The 20,170-nt window shown below is 41.9% G+C and overlaps 1 protein-coding gene across 2 annotated transcripts; it reads right to left on the reverse strand.

The window, feature by feature from the left end:
* Positions 1 to 1,267: 1,267 nt before the first annotated feature.
* On the reverse strand, positions 1,268 to 17,639 carry LOC117017622 (glutathione S-transferase A4). Of its 2 annotated transcripts, XM_033098064.1 has the most exons (8): positions 17,538 to 17,639; positions 16,480 to 16,584; positions 10,561 to 10,612; positions 9,026 to 9,158; positions 8,004 to 8,145; positions 6,254 to 6,385; positions 3,155 to 3,293; positions 1,268 to 1,315 (listed from the first exon to the last, which is right to left on the reverse strand). In XM_033098064.1, the coding sequence occupies exons 2-7, from the start codon at positions 16,564 to 16,566 to the stop codon at positions 3,171 to 3,173; spliced, it is 669 nt and encodes a 222-aa protein (XP_032953955.1). In that variant the 5' UTR covers positions 16,567 to 16,584; positions 17,538 to 17,639; the 3' UTR covers positions 1,268 to 1,315; positions 3,155 to 3,170. The 2 variants fall into 2 exon arrangements, with proteins under 2 accessions (XP_032953955.1, XP_032953946.1); XM_033098055.1 differs by lacking the exon at positions 1,268 to 1,315 and having other exon boundaries at positions 2,707 to 3,293.
* Between the last annotated feature and the right edge of the window lie 2,531 nt (positions 17,640 to 20,170).

The raw sequence follows: 20,170 nt of genomic DNA on the forward strand, positions 1-20,170 counted from the left end.
AAGAAACTCGCCATGCAATTTTCTGGGCAGACAATCTGATTAAAGGAATAAAAAGTATATTCAACAAAGTGGGAACACCAGCAAATACAAAAGTGCACGCTGGTTGCTGTTTATTGCAGACCCTGCTCCCTAAAACTCATTCTCTGCTGTTTTGGGGTCCCCCAGGAGGCTGCTCCCTGGAGACGGCCCCAGCCAGGCAGTGGGCAGGAGGAGTCAGATTTTCCCTCTGCCACCCAGTCTGCCAAAGCCTGAGTGGCTTACGCTGGGTCCTGCCTCATTAAATGCTGAACCTCCTCCCCTGTCAGACACCAGAGCCCTATACTGTCCGGCTTTCCCCCTTTGTTCCAGGCACCAGGGCCTCTGCAACTGCCCCATTTATAGGTGGCTGTGCAGTTTAACCCCGCTGCCTCACCAGCCGTGGATTCTAGGTGAGCCTCCCGTCACCTCTCTGCTTCTGCTCCCAGTCTCATGTGTTGGGGTTCAGCCCCGAACACTCCAGCACACTGATATTTTTGAGGATAAACGATCCAATGCCTGACCTCCTTCTACTTTATTCCCAGAGTCTGGTGGCTCATGAAAATGGGAGGAGGGCAGGGAGTTGAGACTAAAGGGTAGGAGTCTGGACCAAAAGGGGATTGTGACCAACTGGGGTGATGCCACTGGAGGCAGGATGGGGGAAAAGGGGAACTTATTTCCAATATGGGAAGTGAATATAAGGTCGTGTAAGCAACCATGAGCGGGAAAGACATGAGACCCTGTCTCCATTGGCGACAGCTTGGCCTCTTGTATTTATTTTCTCTAATCCTCTAATGCAGCACAGAAGCCAACCTTCCCCCTTGATTGTTTCTTCAAAGAACCAGCATCAAGGACCCCCGTGTCTAAGAGAATTAAAACCTAATGAGCAATGTTTGCAAAATGGTTTAAGGTCTACATAGCAGGCTCTCTCTCGATTAATATTATCAGACAATGGCACTGGATAGTAAAATCACACCAAAATCATAGTATAAAATAGCCCAAATGTGCTGCCGTGCCACAAAACTCAATAGCAAAGATCCCTTAGTGTGTTATCAAGTCTGTATCTGGTTCCCATGTGTAATCTTCAAATGAGTGTAAAATGTTTCTCCTCCCTGAAGAGTGTAGGAGGAGCAGGCCAGACGACCACCCTCATTCTGACGTCAGCTGCAAGTTCAAGGTGGTACCCCCAAAAACACCCTCAGGTTCAACAACACGCTAGAAGCACTCACAGAACACACCGAAAGCTGTTATACTCACGGCTACCGTTTATTACAGGGAGAGGATACAGATGAAACTCAACCTGGGGGAGAGATGTACAGAGCCGAGTTTGGGAGGGTTCCAAACATGGAGCTCCCAGATGTCCTCTTTCTTTGGAATCGAGGACGACATTAATTCCTCCTGGCAACCATGTGTGACAATGAAGTATGGTCAGCCAGGGAAGCTCACCCAAGCCTTAAGTCCAGAGTTTTTATTGGGGCTCTATCACGTGGGCATGACCGACTGCCCGTGGGGCTCATCCATCTCGAGCCCCTCCAGAAGTAAGCTGACACCCCAGGATCCAAAGGCCATCCCCCCGCTCCCCTTCCCTACATTGCATTGCTGGTGTGGCTCAAAGGTCTCATCCTGTCACACTGTTCCTATCTGGCTGGCCCAAGGCCCCCAGGCAAACAAAGACACTCTGGTGTGACATGACATTCCAGGGGCTTAGAGATCACCTTCCAGAAGCAAAGGTCAGACCTGTCTTCGGTTTGGCCTTTGGGAGGGGTGATTCTTTTTACCACACACTCCCTCATTTTCTTCTTTTTGTTGGCCTTGCCCTCGGGATGCTGGCCAGTGCCTGGACTGCCGCCTCAGAAACAGCGGCCTGGGCCGTCATTGCTCCTCAGGCCTGCCCCAGGGCTACACACGTCACCAAACCCTGGCTCTTCCAGCAGTTCTAAATATTAGAGTGGTAGCAGAGCGCTCACGCTGTGAAGCACGAAGACAAATGACTACCTGGATGCCTGCACTTGATTTGCCTCTAATAAAACACTAAGGCGCTTGCAATGATTGTGATAGGCATTAATGATGACCTCATGACTGTGTTTTCATTTTTTACATCTGAGCAAAACCCCTTGGGCGGTAAAGGATGAGTGTGTTCTCTCTCCAAGACCCTCCTCAAAAACTTGCCTTTCCTTGGTTTTTAAATGTTGGAGTATTCGATACTTTGAAAGCAGCAATTCTACCTTTTCGAAAATTACTTCTGTTGTTTATACATCTACCTCCCCTACTGTACGGTAAATATTTCTAGGGCAGGGGGCCTCCGTACTAGGGTTTTGCCTCCTGGCACCTGCCTGGCACATGATAGGTGCTCAATTAATATTTGAGATACAAATCAACACATGTTTAAAGCAGTATGAACAAACCATCCTTTTGGTTATGAAATGCAAAACAATAGCAGCCTACAAATAAGCATTTGAGTAGTAAGATACAAGTAATATATATTTACAGTTTCTTATACATTTGTCAAATATAACTGGAAGGATAAACAAATGGTAATTATGTTAGCCTGTGGGGAGTACAACTGGATAGCTGAGGGGGCAGGGCTGAAAACACTTCCAACTATATTGCCTTTTATACTTTTTGAACCCTGTGACCTTTTGAACCATAGATTCCAAACAATTGAATTAAAAAATTCTAGCAACAGGGCAATGATTTGTAAATTCTTTATTTTGGCTAATAATTGACGGCATTCATTATTACCATTGCTCAGAGGAGAGTTATTCACTAGACATTCTGTTGTTATTAGACACTAAAAATTAGGAAGAGACCAGAGGGGGTTTAGAATGGGAGAAGGCGAGGAGAAAAGAAGCTCAGAGGAGAACATGAGGTCCTGTCCAACCTTGTTATCAGGAAATGAGTTTAAATCAGATCTCACTTAAATGCCAGCCTCTCCAAAAAGGTTTTCAGAAACAGATCGCATAACAATCATTCACTGGACAAAAAAAGTCTGTTTCTAGAAGAGATCTCAATGACATGAAAGACCCAACTTAGGAATAACTATACATAGCACCACGACAGAGCTGGGATCACGGCAGCCTGGCATGAATTAAGATACTACTGTAGATACAGCAATTTCTAAGGAGGACCTCTCACTCACAGATGCATGTGTTGTTTTACGGCATAAAGATGTTGTAGACGGTTCTCACATAGATTTCATCCGGAGGAGGCTTCTTCTGGCTTCCAGGTTCAAGGAATTTCTTGATTGTAGGGATATTACTCATTTTCACTGTGTACTCCTGAAAAACGAAAACACTGAAGTTCAAGGTTAACAGCAAAGGTATTAGCTGCTATGAAAATATGGTTGTTCAAATTGGCCCATCAAAATTTGTTCAATAAATATTTGTTGCCGGGATCCAACCAGAACCATAATCCAGCATCTGTTTAGGGTCTGATCCCTTGGTGTGATTATTTACAGTTATTGCCAACAATAGCTGGAATCTAGATAATCTAGATAAGGCTTTATGCAAATCTCACTGTCCACATCAAGATGTGAATTCTTTTCAGAGATATCAAAATAAAAAAAAGAGGAAGGTGAGGGGATTATAAAACAATCAGTAATCACAAGATGGCCATGGGGTTTTGAAAATTAATCTGGGGAACATAATTTAATGGTTACCAGAGAGTAAAGGGGTTGGGGGGTGGGAGATGAGGGTAAGGGGGATCAAATATATGGTGATGGAAGGAGAACTGACTCTGGGTGGTGAACACACAATGTAATTTATAGATGATGTGATACAGAATTGTACACCTGAAATCTATGTAATTTTACTAACAATTGTCACCCCAATAAATTAAAAAATAAATTAATTTAAAAAAAAGAAAAGAAAAAAAAAGAAAAAAAAAAAGTTACTTAGAAAAGGATTATGATACTTGCTTAAAGAGAAAAGAAGAAAAAAAAAGACATGGGAAAGTGCCTTAAAGACACTGATTTGCTCAGAGAAAATGCATGAGTCATTTAAATAAAAGTGCTTTAAAAAGTCATCAGATGTTACAATTTACATTGTAAGATTCAGCTTCCTCGCACTTTTTTACTTCTAATAACAAATGAATCCTCTTTCTGGCTATGTGTGGGAGATGGTCTGTTGCATTGTTTGTAGCTTGGGGCTCAGAAACCAGTTATTTATATCAACTAGAAGAAATGGAAGAAAAATATCATATTTTTCATTCATGTAGCCCAATCTTACCAATTCTCAGTAATTGAGAAAAAAAGTCTATTTGATCTAGTGAAAAATTTGAACTATACGAAGAAGTGTATATCCATCAGATGTACAGGTAATTATTCTACTAAAATCTTTCAAAGAGGTCATTTATTTAAAAAGCTACTACTTTAAAAGTAGACTATATACAAAGCACAGCCTTAATTAAACATGCACACACATATAAGCCTACATATATACATCACTAATACTAATAAAAAGTAATAATTGTGTCAATTACTGCTATGTAATTATGACAATGTTCTCTTTTTGTGACTTACTTGAACTATGTGTATTATCTAATTTTGAATATTACATGAATATTTAGAGGCTTATTCCATAAGATTTATCATTCAAGATTTACCTGTGGTCCATACTTTCATGTATAATAAAACTTTTGTGACTCTTGACATTTTTTTTAAGCCTTTAATTAATGCAGGAATGACCCTTTAATTCAACTCAGATCTGGTGTTAGATTCTTAAGTCCTTTAATATTGATGCTTGATCTGACCAGAGATTAAAATTGTATTTACACGAATGTGCCTGAGGTTTAAAAATAAGTTATCAGCATCACAGATGGAAAACACCAGTAGGCCCCTGGGCTATTCCAGGGACCTATTGTTACTAAAGTCAAATTAAACAACCATCTCTGTGTTTCCATGAAGAAATAAACAGATAGCTAACCTATATGATGGCTATTTGCCTTGTTGAAGATTTTTATTCTCATTTTCTGGGTGTACGCATTTAAGTGGTGGTTGTTGTCCACGTTAGTGCATGAAAATGATGTTTACTGGACTTAATTTTTTTTTTTCTTTTTAAGTATGTGTGTTACTCTTTGGAGTATAAGTGCATGTCTCTCTTGGCTTTTGATAACTTGGTCAAAGATGTGTCAGTGTGGTCTATATCAGGGACTGACAACCCCTTTCTATAAAGGACCAGTTAGTAGATATTTTAGGCTTTGCAAGGCATATGATCTCTATTAGAACTGCTCAGCTCTACCATAGTAGCACAGAAGTAGCCACCGACAATGCATAAATGAATGGGTGTGGCTTTGTGCCAATAAAACTTATCTATGGACACCGAAATTTGAACTTCATATAATTTCGTGTGTCATGAAATATTCTTTTGACATTTTTTTTCAACCATTTAAAAATGTAAAAACCATTCTGAGCTCAAGAGCTATCCAAAAACAAGGGGCAGGTCTGATTTGGTCTGGGGTGGTGGTGGGTGGTAGTTGGCCAGCCCCCAGGGTAGAGGAAAGCCCATTTGACTTGCAGATAAAAGGCTAAGGTTCTAGGCAAAAGTCAGGGCCCCACTAGCTGGTCCGTCTCGGCTGCTGCCTTATTTCTCATGGCTCTCTATTTTCTCATGTGTATACTGAACGCATAGGATGAGATTAGTTTTTTTTGGAACCTTTTATTCTACCGGCAAAAGACCATTTATATCTATGCCAGAATAATAGTGAGGAACAAACTGAGCCACACACAGGTCTTTCCTTGGAATTTCTGGGGAGAATGGTGTGAAATCTTTGGGATGATTTTAGGGTGCTCCTGAATAGCCCGCAGAACTTACGCTTGGACATTTCCAATCTGAGAACACGTCATTTCTGAGAATGGGAACCATGCCCTGATGAAGAGACTATTTCTGATGCTGATGCTCAAGCCCTTCCATCAGTACATTCATCAGGAACAGGTGAGGCCCGCCTCGTCCACACAGTTACCTCTATGGCAAGTCCCTACTGGCAAAGTGTGGATGGAGTGTGTCCCAAGAGTGCAGTTACGGAACAAAACTAAGACAAAACTTCTTTCACATGTAAATGATCTCTCAGCTCTAAAGATTTGGGAAGAGAAAAACAATTTCAAGTCTGTACCTTCATTTCATTTTACCAACTAGAAACTAAAAAAATTACACACACACACACACAGAGCCAACCAATCAACAGACATTGAAGGAACGCCTAAAAGTTCTGGGCCAATCTTCTAATATGTAGTTTTACTTACCTGGAGGTGAGGAAATGAAGACAGGATATTAGGAATTTTCTCCTCTAGAGCCAAAATGGTTTGGAGTAGAATCACATCTGCAAGGCTCATCTGACTGCCAACGAGAAACCTTTGTCCATGCTCCCTTAGAACCTGCAGGATACAAATGTTTTGCATCAGTTATAATATTTTACATAAAGAAACGGAGGAAGCTATTGAATCAGTGCAGTATCTGAGAAGGGTAAAATGATGGCTTTGTCCTTTCATCCTTTTATAAATAATCTCAATAAAGAAGAAGCTCCCTCTATCAGTGAGAGAGAGACAGACAGAGAGGATATAAAAGGTGTAAAACGAAAGCATCATTAAATATCTGTTTTATATTAGAATAAAACACTGAAAAGGGGAAGGAAATATCAATTCTGGATTCATCATCCAGTGCTTTAAAAGGACACCATTTTAAATATATTTCTACAGAAACGAATTATCCCTGATGAATTCAGGAGGCTGGGGAAGGGGAGTGATGTAGGAAGTAAGCGATAGGTCCTCGCCAAGGAGTCCAATCTCGTTTGCCTGGTCTGTGTTTCAAGGAACATCAGCACTCGTAATCATAAATTAGATGTGACTATAAAAAAAAAGCAAGTTTCTTTTCACATCTTCTAAGACACAGAAAATTAGAAGCGTGTGAGTGCATCTTGACTCTCACTGTGAGACTAACATATAGGTGCAAAGTCACAGGAATAGATGATAAGGAAAAGCAAGGAAAAGTGGTGGTAGAAGGGAGATCCCCTTTGCAGTGAACTCTTGGATGCCCACGAGTATAAGGACGTGTGCACACGTATGTCTGACGGGAACTCTGCATATGATTCCAAGTCAAGTAGAGCCACTGGAGCCAGAGTGGAAGAGTATAAGGAATCCGGAATTTGCAGTCAGAGGGCAGAGTTCTACTCCTGGCTCCCCACCTTGGGCACGTCACTCAAAATGGTAACCATTTTTAGCTCATATGTTGGGAGGAGCCCTGACATAGTCTGGACCACAGGGACATAAGAACAAGGCACCTGTTCCTTTCTTGTCACACCACATTACTGCATTATCATACTTTACATTCACAAAGTGCCCGTGGGCAAGAGACCATGAAACCAAGCGACAAAAGACCCCAGAAAATATCTCTCCTTCTTAAGTCTAATTGCATGAAGATGGCCAGAGGAACTTTGCCAATTTCATATTTTTATATTCTCTTCTCTTGTTTTTTAACCAAAACATTTAAAACAATTCCTCTCAGTTGAGGAAAAGAGGAGTTTGAAATTCAGAAAAGCAGATAAGAGTAATTAAGACGAGGGGAAAAAACAAAACAGAAAACAAAAAAAAGAGCAAAGGGAAGAGAAATAAATAGCCATGGTTCTTCCCTTCATATCAAACTCTTAAGTAGGATGTCTGATACATAACGCTGTTCAGCAAACGTTTGTGGAATGAAAGAATGAATGAATCAGGTAGTTTCTGCTTTTCTGTATCTTACACAGGGTGGGTACCTGGTGAAGTAAGGAAGGATAACGCACACATGTGGTGAGCCCATATTTTCTCCAGACTTCTGGATAACGTGGTCCTCCTAGAGTCTGAGGGGGTCCAAGACATCCCGGCTTTGGTTTTGTGCCAGCTCTGAGGAGTGCTGTGAGTTTAGTAAAACGGGGCCCCAGCTTTACGCTCGGGGAAGGGCACTGGTGGCGCTCCCTTGTGGTCTGGTTATGCTGTGTACATAGGCTTCTCTGCCACCTACCTTTTCAAACACAGGAAAGTATCTAATTATAGCCTTCTGGGCCATGTTGACCACTTCCTTTTGCTGATCGTCTGGTTTTAGAAAAGGATGCATGATAATCAGTTCCAGCAGATCCAGCGTCCCCTCCACATACATGTCAATCCTTAAAACAAAAAAGCAGTTTTCTCAGTTTCCCCTTCTTGGGACTCACCCGTGTCCACAACTAAGAGTGCTTTTCTTTTTCTCTTAAGGCTCTGGCAACTGAAGTACCAAGAAGCATTTATCTACACCTGTCTCTTAAAAGGAAAGTGCCAAAGACAACTCGGGCTGTAATTCAGAAAGTTCTTTCAGAAAAATCTGGCACAAACCAGAAAGCACAATAATTACGGCTGCGCTCTCTCCCTGGCCCCTACTCCTCCACTCTCACTCCGGCACCCACGCTCAGCGTGAGTGGACCTTCACATTTATGAGAATAGTGGATATCATTTATAGAATGCTTGGTATGTATCAGGCAGGGGGCTAAACACTCTATATCCATTATTCCATTGAATCCTATGACATTATAAGGAATGTGCTATTATTATCCCCACTGTAGAGGAAACTCATCTGGACTCCAGAGCTTAACCCTCTGCCTAGGATCGTGCATCTAGGCGGTACAAGGACCAGGCTCTGAGTTCAAATTATAATCCAAGGTAAACTATCCCAGGTCTGGAATGTTACAACACCTTCCTATTTCTAATACTCAAGGGCAATAAATTTGCAAGTAAGGTAAAAAGTAACATCAAAGCATTCAATGCTGAAACCTGAAACAATCATACCCCAGACACAGACTCTAATATATGAATTCAATTCTGTTCTACCGTTTTACTCAGACTCGCTGTACTGATTTTCTAACTGGTCCTCACTACCTTTCTGGGGTTTTGTTCCCTGATCACACGAATGATACCAGACATAAAGTAGATGGGGTGTTCTATAGAGGACTGCAAATCAGCTAAGGCATCAATAAGCTGACAAGCCAGAACGGTCAAGAGGGGCCACCGTACAGGGTTCTCTCTTTGAGGTCCTTGCCGAAGAGATGGTGCTTGTCTGCGATGTAGTGGAGAATGCATCGGGTTTGCACCAACTTCATCCCATCAATTTCAACCATGGGCACTTGCTGGAACAGCAGATGGTTACCTGAGAATGGAAGCCCAGAGTTAGAAGCGATCTCTTCCCTGTCCCCCAACCCCTAAGAAATGCTCCAGGGAATGAAAATGGACAGGGGGCGGGGGAACACAGCTTTAGGAAACAGCGTGAAACTCCCTGATGACAGACAACTTCAATGTCATTCAGGGGAGCAAACTGAGCCTGAAAACTAGCATTGTTCAGAACTTTCCCTTTGCATTGTCATCTGGGAGAAATGCCCACCCACAGTGACAAGGCGTAGAGGGAAATTTAGTGGAGACACTGCTTCAGAGCTGCTCTGGCTGATACAGTAGCTCCTAGCTGCCCGTGTCTAGCGAAGCCTAAATTTAAACTAATTAAAATTTGGAAAACATTTAGCGTTCAGGTCCTTCGTTACACTAGACACAGCTCAAGTCCTCAGCCGACACAGACGGCTAGTGGCTAACACATTGGACAGTGCAAACTAGATCATTTCCATCACTGTAGGATGTTCTACCGACAACACTGCCTTAGAGAATCTGATCATGAAGCCTACATCACCTACTGGGACTCATGTAGGCTCGTTGGTTTTCCTCTTTCACAGCCATAGGCCATTAACTATCAAGTCAGCTGTCACCGGACAAAAAGTAACCTGTTACTTGCTTGAACAACCTGTGTCAAACACTTTCCACATATTAAACCCCGGGCACAGATGCAAGGATAAGGGTACAGCCTAGCCCTCAAGGGGCTCGCGGATTGGGGGTACGTGAGGGGTTTGGGGGAGATAGTACTCAGCCATGACTAGTGATGTCAAGCCAGTGTCACCCATAACAGGTGGCATGACAGCCCTGTAGAGTTGGTCTCTCTCAAGGGAGTGTTGAGTTGGGCCTGAGGCCCTTGCTGATGGTTGGGAGGGAGGCAGCATTCAGGGTTGCTAGGTATTTCTCATGGGGCGTGGGCGCAGAGAGAGTAGGGCTGACGGGGAGTTGAAGGGGAGCCTTTCATTGATTTCATTTGTTTGGTATTTACTTCAGAAACGCAGCCCAGTGCACATGGGAACTTTTATCTTCATGCTTTAAGCAGGCCTTGATGCCTCTGGTAATTTGGAGGAGGTGAAAGAGATGTGGCAAGGAAGAGGAGGAGGGAAATGATGAGGGAAAGGAAGGGCACACGGAGGTCAGAGGAGGCCTGGGGGAGAAGAAAGGGATGGAGTAGGGCTGTTTCCTTGGATGGAAGAAGGAACGGCTCCCTCCCTTCAGCTAGCGCTTATAGAACTACTGACCAAGAAGCAATTTTCTGGCAATTTCAACTATTAGTCCTTTGTCTGGTTTTAGGATACTGGTCTGAATGTTTAATGTCAGCTGCATCTTTACCCTTCCACCAAATTAAAAAAAAAAATCAGTTTTACCAGCAGTTGTCTCATTTCCATACTCACCATCCTGCAACTTCTGCAACTGTTCTTTTGTTTCTAAAAATTCTTCATCAAACTAAATTTTAAAAAAGATACCCCCCCCAGAAAAAGGTACATGTCATTACAGGATCAGGACTGCAAACGCCAATTTAAATTGCCTCAAAATACAAGAGAAAAAGGACACTTAGCACATCTTACCACATCTTTGTTTCTAAAGATCACTGCCCACTAAAAGAAACCAGGGCCCAAGGAAAAAAGGTTGATTCTGCTATGTCAGGAAGCAAGGAAGTACTCGAAGACTAATGAGAGATGTCAAAGGCAAGGCACTTACGACCCTACCTGAGGGGAATTCTCTAGGCAAATCCCGGACAATTCAAGCATCAAAAGTAATGTCAATTATGGATTATAATGCACACCAACAAAAAATTCCTGTGTCCATAAATGATGACACCATATAAAAGGGAGAAGGAAAAGCTCTTCTTAAAGCACAATTATCACCAACTAATGTAGAATTGTCGTTAATTAATGATAAAATTTTAAAAATCATCATCTGCAGCCTACAATGTAATAACTCATCCTGATAAGGATCATAATGGATGCTGAAATCATTGGGTTATAAGACACAGACTATTCACACAATCTCAAAGTATCACCCCACACGTTACTTCATTATGATAAAGGAAAAATCTATCTTTGCAATGGAGAGATCTGGAGATCTCACCATCTATCCAACCAAGTGGCCAAACTTAGCTCCCCGTTGGGGAACACTCCGAGATGTCATGTGGTTGCTGCTGAGACACAATAGGAAGGATACAGTAAGTAGCACTGTAAAAACATTACCAAAAACATTTAACTTGGATCTAACTGTGATGTGAGACTCAGGCACATCCAGAATGTTTGACATTCTGCAACATGTATGGCCTAGACTCTCAAAAGAGTCAAGAGCATAGAGAAAAGAAAAAAAAAAAGCGGGTACTGTTCTAGATAAAAAGAAACTAATAATCAAATGCCTGAATCTTGATTAGATCATGGATGGATGGTGGTAGTGCAGGGGGCAGTTATAACTGCTAAACAGATATATAACAATTAGATAGACATTTTGGGGACAATAGGATTGCAAATTAGATATTACACACTTAGTATTAGTTTTTAGTTGCGACAATGATATTGTGGTTATTAGAATAATTATTTATTCTTAGGAGGAAGATACCTGCTAATGTCTGCAACTTATTTTCAAAGGATTGGGGTGGGGGGAGAAGTAGAGAGAGGAAGGGAGAAAGCAAAGGTAGCAAACTGTTAACAACTGAATTTAGTTGAAAGGTATCCATTGTACTATTGCAATTTTTCTGTAGGTTTGAAAGTTTTCAAATTAAAAAGTTGGGGGGAAAAACAGTGAAAACAAGTTTCTCTTTTCCTGACATTATAAAATGTTCTAATGTTAACTTCATGTCAGGAAGAGGAGGCCTCCTCCCACCAAGTCCCTGGATGGTTCCCCACAGATACCTGTCCCTGGGCTGCTCCCCAAAATCATCCAAGGGAGGGGTGGAGCTGACCAGCACAGAATTGGCAGTCCTCCCCTCCTCCATCTTAACTATCTGACCGGGGGCGAGAATTGGGATATGGGCTGTAGGCTGGCTTTTGCTACTCACCAGGGTCCTCGTGGTCTGAGAAGAGGGGACTGAGTGCCCCTGGAGAAGCTCTATCTCGTGCTTAGGGCCAACAATATTTGGGGCATTTGTCCAAACACCCAGCTGGTCAGATGTGGTGCAGCGGTGCTCCCTCCACACTACTCCTCTCAAGCTTTTATCATCATGACCATTTAAAGCACATGGGAAAGTGTGGGGGATGGGGTAGGTCGGCTTCCAGGCCCACCCCAGGCCTCAGAGACTCATATTCAGGAGTTGGGAGAGACCAGAATTGTACATTAAAAAAACAACAACAAACAAACAAACCAAAAAAAAAACCCAAGTCCTTCCCAATGGTTCTGGTCCTGATTTTTTACTTTTGGGACATTATGCAAAATGTGTGCTCTCATTAGAGAAACTTTTTGTGTCAGGCTTTGTAAAACGATTGGTCAGTAAGAAGAAACTAGCACCAGAAGGGGAGATGAGAAGGTGGGACAAAAAGGGAAGGAAAAATATCACCAGACAGAGCTTGGAGGGAGCTTGGCAACCCCAGCCCAAGTACTGCCCAAGGCTGGAAGGGTAGAGACAGCGTCTGGGTTTCTATCTAACAAACACAGTCAGTTGTCTTTGTTTCCTAACTTTGGAGATCTGTCCTCTTCCACACCATAGCACTCCCCTTTTCAACACTCTTACAGTTTTTGTAAATGAATTATCCAGAAGTCCTGAATTAGGAGCTTGTGGCTATGAAGCCTTCTCTTTTACGTGTATTGATTTCCCTTTTAACAAGGGGGATGGATTTAACTGGATTTCTGCACCAGGGGTAGGGGGGTGGGGGGGTCTTCAGCAAATGGAGCCTCAGACAGCGAAGAAGCAAAATCCAGCACACACCAATGTCTAAGGATTTAAACGAAGTGACAGATGGAGGACAGTGACTCCCTGAATTAGGACCTGCTGCCTTTCAGCAGGTTCAGTTACCCAGTTACTCAGATGTGTGTGCTTTACATGGCAGGCTCAACCCAACACTGTGACAGTGGGAATCACAAACTCATCCAGTGGCTGCCAGCCCATCCCTCCTGATTGTTTCGGATCTATATGAGCACAGACTTAGCTAAAATTGTCTTTTGGCAAAGAAATGGGGCGGGGACCTCCCCCCCATACCACCTTTTGGGAATTGATCCTGTAAACCACTTGGTCAGCCCTAGTGAGGGAGGCCAACCAAGCTCCGGCCGCGCAGGTCCAAGGGGTGGGCCCCAAGTCCAATCTGGGCTAATTATTCTACCCAACCTGCCTGCTCACTGTAATTGGTTTAGGATAGGTGGACCACATGACTCATGTTCTTTTTCGTTTAACTTATTTATGGTTGGGTTTCCATCACTGTAACCAAGAATATTGACTCAAAGGGGAGTAGGAAGGACAGGGTAGAATGAAAATAGGGGAGATAAAGGATTATATTACATATACAAATAAGATAGCCACTGCAAAGCCTATTTAGAAAAACAACTTGTACACTCAGACACATAGAGGGGTAGACAGCTGACAGATCAGGCTCAGGTCGTGGGACCAAGAAATGGTTCACTCTCCGCTTAGCATAATTAGAAAATTTGTCCCGAGACAATAAGGAATGAAGGGTCTGTGTTGAATTAGAAAGACCCACCAATAGTGGCAGTCCTTATTCATATTCAGCAGTTGCGGCCATGTGGAAATGAGGGCCCAATATCATTAGATCTTCCAGTCTCTCAAGAGCACTCAGAAATCAGGGTTTGTATATAAAAATGGTATCAACTAATTTAGCAAAATCGGAAAACACGGTGTGGGGAATTATAATGGTATGCAAATAAACCCCAACCCAAGCCCAACTCAAACAAAAAACAAAACCCCAAACTCCGTAGCCCTCATTTGTCATCTTTGGAGGTTGTCAGGGTAACAATTCATTATTGAGAAAATTGATAAAGAGTCCAAATCAAGCATTTATCTTGCCTTTCCTATATGAGCTGCACTTCAAGGTAATTAAATAGTTAACAGGTGAAAACTTACTCTTATAAGAGAGTTACAGTTAATAAATTCAGGTGAAAGGATAAAACTAGAAAAATACCATTTTGTAATCCCTACCCATGGTGAGGATCAATAGCCGCTAAAACCACTAACTGAAAGGGTAATGGGGGAGATTTTCTAATGAGTGGATCAGGCTGACGTCACCAGAACACAGGGATCAAGCTCTGCATGACTGAGAACGAGACAGTCAGACATCACACACCCCTGATGGCGTACAACAGAAATATGTTCACAATATTCCTCTGTTGGAGCCTGGCAGGAAAAACAAAAATTAAAGATAGAGAAAAGGAGCATGGATTCGATCACACCTCTGGATCCAACTAGCTGTGTGTGAGGAAATATAGAGAAGAGAGGAACATGTTAAAATGAGGGTAAATCAGCCAAATATAGAATGGGGGAAATTCTACAGGGCAGTTTCTTCACCAGTAAATGTCACTAAAACAAATGCAGACACTCTACACCCAGGTCTTGGCTGTTAATACCATTTTCTAATAAAAGGGACCAGGGATCCTTGGAGAAATACCTGATTCTAGGGCCAGGACAAGGAAAATACAATATAAGATGAGCCTGGACCATCATATTGTGTCAGAAAGTAAGAAATTGATAGGTGATGGGAAAAGGATATGTGGAAAGGACACAAGAGCTAACCTGGAAGAGTGCCAATGGCCAAAGCTGGAACATTTTGAACAAGTAATTATTGAATTATAACCCACAGTAAAAAATAAATATGCTGAAGTCCATAGTGCTATAAATAAATGATTGAATATATAAATAAATTGGGGAGGTGGGGGAAAATCTCCCTTACATAAGAATTCTAAATGTAGATACTCCCCCCTCCAGGAAGTGAAGCTTAAATTCCCATCCTCCTGAGTGTGGAATAAACTTAACGATTTGCTTCCAAAGAATAAAAGGGAAAATGGTCATTTGACAAGAAGAAACCTAGCAGACATCACCGTAACCAAGCGACCAAGATTAACAGCCCCAGTGATAACTCACGTTAATAGCACGTAACCCCTCCTATGATGCAATGAGGATGCTTCACCTCTGTGCTGTTCTTCCCCCAAACCCCAAACTCTGGTCTAATCATGAGAAAAACATCAGACAAACCCAAACAGGAAGATTCTACAAAAAACCTGATCAACAGTTTTCAAAACTGTCAAGTTCATGAAATAAGCACTGAGAAACATTGAGAAACTGTCACAGATTGAGGAAGACTAAGAAAACAAACGACCTAATATATTGTTGGATCCTGGAACAATAAAAGTATGTTAGTGGAAAAACTAATTAAATTAGAATAGTCTGTAGTTTAGTCATGCACCAATGTTAATTTCTTAGTTGTGACATGGTTATATGAATTGTCATCATTAGGAGAGACTGAGTGATAGTTACATGGGAACACCTTACATTATGTAAGTTTTCCATAAACCTAAAATTATTCCCAAATATAAAGTTTATTTTTTTTAAATACAAAGGAAAATGTTATAGATTTTTTAAAAATACTGAAAGAAACATAACCAAATGCAGTGTGTGGGCCTGATTTAGATACAGACTGGAATAAACTAACTATAAAAAGACCAGTTTGAGACAATCAGACTGTTAGATGATAATAAGGAATTGTTAATTTTTTGTTGGATGTGATAATGGTATTGTGGTTATGTTTTAAAATCCTCATCTTTTAGAGATAAAAACTGAAGTACTCACAGATGAACCCATATGATGTTTGGATTTTTCATTAAAATACTCCCACAAAACAAGTGAAGATGGGTAGATACCGTAAATGAAACAAAATCAGCATAAAGTTAATGATTGTTGAAGCTGAGTGAAAGGTACATGGAATCCATGCCAATGTTTTCTCTACTTTTGTTCCTACTGGAACATTTCCATAAATATGAAGCTAAAAAAAACAGAACAAAAACAAAAACACTGGGCCAAAGTTATGCAGACCAGGACACATTAACAAAATTAACAAAAGTTCTGGGAGTAACTGGCAAATTTCAGGTTCATTTCTTTTCTCCTTATTAACAAATATTTGTTGGTGGCACATCAGAAGCCAATGATGAAGTGAAAGTCAGAAATAAAATGGAATTCCATCCACTACATTCCTTTTATAAAGGAAAAAACCCTTGAAAGGAAGGAATCCTCTGACTCAACGAAGCATGTCTGTTATGTTAGTGGGAGAGGACTAGATCAGGGCTCCGCCATTTGTGTTTTGCTCAGAGTCTCCAAGTTGTGCGGCAAATCTGTGAAGAAACAGCACATAGAGTACCTCGACTCCAGCGGCAGCTAAAACCCATCTTACGGTTTCCATCCGGCCTCTTCCGTTGGGATAGTGGAGCTTAGGCTTCTCTGACATGATGGCCTTTCAGGCTTTCTGAAAAAAACAAATGCAGCAGCTCCTCTTAATTTCGTGTCCTCGACCCAGGGCTCAGGGGCTAAATGAATATTCACGATTTGGGCACAGGAAACTGTTTTGTTTTTACTGCGTTTTCCCTCACTCCATAAAAACATACCACCATTTTAAAACATTAACAAACAAACAAACAAACCAAAAAACCTTGGTTTTCATATCGTTTCTATTTATGATTTCTTATTCCGTATCTTGGGAAGCAGGGGCCGTATGTTGTAAAGACATTTGTGCTTGGGTAGTAAGGTACTTCAAAGATTTAGATCATCATATACTTGACCTTAAAAATCTTAGATTTCTCAAATTCGACCTGGAGGGGCCAGGAATGGAGGGTCGCGGAGAATTTAATTATACACCCACTGGAACCTCTGCAAGTAGTCATACTTTCGTACGCAGCATCATATTAGATTATCACAGAAACTGGAAGGGGGAGAGGCCGAGGGTTACTATTGTCTGCAAAATGTGCGTCCATCGTCACGCCTGCGGTGGCAGCCCCGGGGTCCCGCACGTCCCCAGTCCCCGCTGGGAGATGAGCCCCGGGTCTTGCGAATGCGCCCAGGCCACAGACGCAGCCACCCGAGACTAGACTCGGGTGATCCGCGGCGTGAGCAGAGCTGCCTCCCGGCCCCGCCCACGGAGGATCCGAGCCGGCCTTCCATCAATGGAACAAACTCCGCAGAGACGGTTAATAAAAACACGCACACTGCCAAGAACGACCCCAGTCGCAGCCAAGGGGCCCACGTCTGCCCAGACGGAGGCGGAGGCGCAAAGGACAGGAGGGTGGGAGACAAGAGAAGGACTGAAGGGGGCGATGGTGGGGAATGGATGGTGGAGTAAGAGGCTGGGAGCCGGGGGAATAGAGGGAAGGAGAAACAAGAAGAAGGGAAAGAGCGGGTGGGGGCGGCAGGAGGGACACAAACCTGCAGTCCGCTAGGAGCTCAGGAGCCGCACAAAGCGCGCTGCAAGCAGCTGAGAGAAGAGACCAGCTAGTGACGAGGAGGCGGTACCGGTGGGCGCGGCTCCGGGAAGATTTCACCAATCGAGACAACAATGTTTAGCATGACCCACCCATCTGCAAGGCATTCTGGATAATATGAAAAAAGTTCACATTCAAGTCAGTTTTAACATTAATTTTAGCATTTTCAGGGAGAAAATGACTTTTGAAGTGATACTTAGGTTTGGACTTAGTTAGAATTCTTGTTAGAGATAGAACATAATTAAAAGAAGTCGACCTATGCGTAAAGACATAATTCTGTTTGGCTTTATATAGCTCGTATACAGTCTTAGTCCTTCGGATGTGAGGGCGATCTGGCTGCGACATCTGTCACCCCATTGATCGCCAGGGTTGATTCGGCTGATCTGGCTGGCTAGGCGGGTGTCCCCTTCCTCCCTCACCGATCCATGTGCGTCCCTCCCGAAGCTGCGCGCTCGGTCGAAGAGGACGACCTTCCCCGATAGAGGAGAGGACCGTCTTCTCGGTCAAGGGTATACGAGTAGCTGCGCTCCCCTGCTAGAACCTCCAAACAAGCTCTCAAGGTCCATTTGTAGGAGAACGTAGGGTAGTCAAGCTTCCAAGACTCCAGACACATCCAAATGAGGCGCTGCACGTGGCAGTCTGCCTTTCTTTTGACAAATGTAATTAAAATCTATGTAATTTTACTAACAATTGTCACCCCAATAAATTAAAGAAAAAGAAAATAAAACAGGCAAAGCTATATATAAGTTAAACATAACAATTTTTTTCTTTTTTTTGTGCATACATTTATTTTTAATTTCTCCTTTCTTCCCTGACGCCATGGATCATCTTGTTTTCCGATCATCTTGTACAGTTTAGACACAACTAAGATCTCAACGGGGCTAAAAAAGTAATTTGTCTAGTTAACAAGTTTAAACTGTAAAAAATGTTTTAAAACTGTCAAGATTATAGTATAGAATAGAATGCCAAATTCACATGAATTTTAAAGTTAAAAATGTTTTCAAAAGGACTTCAAACTTTTCGTTTTAGAGGCAGCTTCTGCTATTTCTCAGACTATAGATGTTGTTGATTATTGTTTTCACCCAAGAGGGGCTCTTGAGAGGACCTGGCTTGAGGAGCCTGTGGTGCTGAGTACTTGCAGCAATATGGTCAGATTTTATTTTCAATAGATTTCTCCGGCAGAAGTGTGCAGAATGAATTGGGACAGTGTGGGGTCGCAAAAGAGAGACCTATTAAATGTCCTTGTGAGTTAAAGTAGCATTGTGAGTTTGGAGAAGATGGGTAAGAAAAGATGATATTAAGGAAGTGGAAGGTAAAAGATTTACTAATCAGGCAGAAGGGTGCTGGGGAAGGGAGGAAGTGAAAAAGTCTAAAATGATGCCCCCCACACACACACTCATTTTCTTTTCCACCCTCGTCTATTTTTCGTAACATTTATTGTCATCTAACATACTTTATATTTTACTTTGTTGTCTGTGTAGATATGATAGAATGTAAATTCCACGTTAGGAATTTTCATATTTTTAACAATATACTTTTGTATATCCTACTCTTAGAATAATGCTTAGCATAGAGTAGGTATTCAGGGAATAAAATGGATGAATGATGCCTTGGTTTCTAGCTCCATAAAGCATAGTGGAGGACAAGTATTGGGGGAAATAATAATGAGATTTGTCTTTCATTCCTATGAGCCATCCAATTCGTAATGTCCAGTAGACAGTTGTATAAGCCAGTGATGAATCAGAAGAGAGGACTGAAATGGATCAAACTGGCAGCAAAAGGATGAGTTTATCCAGAGGAAGTATGTAAAGTAAGAAATGAAGCAAATCAAGAATAGATGGGCACCCCAAAAGTCAGAAAAGTCCCTTCAAAAGAAATGAAATATGTTCAATTTCATCTTCCTAATTCTGACCTAACACAAATATTACTCAGTTTAACGTAGGTAGGAAGTCCTATTTTCCAACCTTGCTGAAAGTGATCATTCTTTATTCATTTTTCCCAACCCATCTTTCTACAAAGATTCACTTTTATTGAACCAGATGAGACAAACATTATTATTCAACACTGTTAGTAAGCCAAAGCCTTATCTCCATTTTCTTATTTCTTATTGGCTGAACTGTATCAAATTACTGATATCCCACTATTTTTTCTAACCTACGAAAATGACAACTTCCTATGTCCACCCTAATAAATTGGAGTCACTTCATCCTAGCAATCTTGTTTACCTGAAAGAGAAACTAAGGCAGTATCCTAAGACTCTATTAATTACACAGCCTTGTGGAGAAATAAGAAGTCCTGTTATAATAATTCTGCCATCCTGACAGGTACCCTTCATTTTATTCCTTGGAAGCCCCAGAAATCATTCTATTTTTGGAGCCTCCTGGAGTCATTCTCAGTCTGGGACAGTCTTACTCATAATGTCTGCCTACCAATCTGATACATTTTCAGAGGACCTGGGAAGTCCTCTCTGCCTTTAAACCTTTGCCCACCCACTCAGTAGCACATAAAATTACCTCAACAAAAATCAAGAGCTTCAAATCTCAGTTTAAGAGAGGCTTGATATGTAAGTACTACAGG

The sequence above is a fragment of the Rhinolophus ferrumequinum genome, chromosome 3, assembly GCF_004115265.2.
Source record: "Rhinolophus ferrumequinum isolate MPI-CBG mRhiFer1 chromosome 3, mRhiFer1_v1.p, whole genome shotgun sequence".
NCBI lineage: Eukaryota > Metazoa > Chordata > Mammalia > Chiroptera > Rhinolophidae > Rhinolophus > Rhinolophus ferrumequinum.

What these genes read in the sequence shown, in the direction of transcription:
- LOC117017622 (XM_033098064.1), bottom strand. Translation starts at nt 16,566, where the DNA reads ATGTCAGAGAAGCCTAAGCTCCACTATCCCAACGGAAGAGGCCGGATG. An exon ending in TAGCTGCCGCTGGAGTCGAG is followed by an intron (nt 10,613 to 16,479) that starts GTACTCTATGTG and finishes TTTAAAATTTAG; the next exon opens with TTTGATGAAGAATTTTTAGA. An exon ending in ACTTTCCTGTGTTTGAAAAG is followed by an intron (nt 6,386 to 8,003) that starts GTAGGTGGCAGA and finishes TGTATCCTGCAG; the next exon opens with GTTCTAAGGGAGCATGGACA.